The sequence below is a fragment of the Oncorhynchus keta genome, chromosome 8 (assembly GCF_023373465.1).
Source record: "Oncorhynchus keta strain PuntledgeMale-10-30-2019 chromosome 8, Oket_V2, whole genome shotgun sequence".
Classification (NCBI taxonomy): Eukaryota; Metazoa; Chordata; class Actinopteri; order Salmoniformes; family Salmonidae; genus Oncorhynchus; species Oncorhynchus keta.
This window is the reverse complement of record NC_068428.1, coordinates 46,328,791-46,329,300: the sequence shown is the minus strand read 5'-3', so window position 1 is coordinate 46,329,300 and position 510 is coordinate 46,328,791. Positions and strand designations below refer to the sequence as shown.

The following is a 510-nucleotide window of genomic DNA, read 5'->3' as shown; positions in this document are numbered from 1 at the left end:
ATGACCTTGGAACTGTACTGTACGACCTTGGAACTGTACTGCATGACCTTGGAACTGTACTGCATGACCTTGGAACTGTACTGTATGACCTTGGACTTGAAAGGCGAAAGGGAAAAACAAAGAAACCTATATCAACATTTATTTGGTGGGGGGGATTTGACATTAAACTCAATCTACTGAGATTAGAAAATTGTTGTTTTTGATTAAATACACACCCTGTGTGTGTGTGTGTGTGTGTGTGTGTGTGTGTGTGTGTGTGTGTGTGTGTGTGTGTGTGTGTGTGTGTGTGTGTGTGTGTGTGTGTGTGTGTGTGTGTGTGTGTGTGTTGCAGCCGTGTTCTTTACAATAAACCCAATTATGAGAAGAGACAATCACATTGACCATGATGTTATTGCAGTGAACATTGATATTTCAGATCCTGTATGACTGTTGGGGAATGAGGGGTAGAGGGAGCAGGGAAATGTGGGTGCTTCCCAAATGGGACCCTATTCCCTATATAGTACACTACTT

At 42.5% G+C, this 510-nt stretch overlaps 1 protein-coding gene across 1 annotated transcript in view; it reads right to left on the bottom strand.

Annotated features, from left to right (window-relative positions):
• LOC127931312 (dynein heavy chain-like) overlaps positions 1–65 on the bottom strand; it is a 1,605-nt gene extending 1,540 nt beyond the window's left edge. Inside the window, exon 1 of the mRNA XM_052523346.1 lies at positions 1–65. This exon is cut by the window's left edge and continues 520 nt beyond it. Within this exon, the coding sequence (XP_052379306.1) occupies positions 1–65 (65 nt within the window).
• Positions 66–510: the final 445 nt, after the last annotated feature.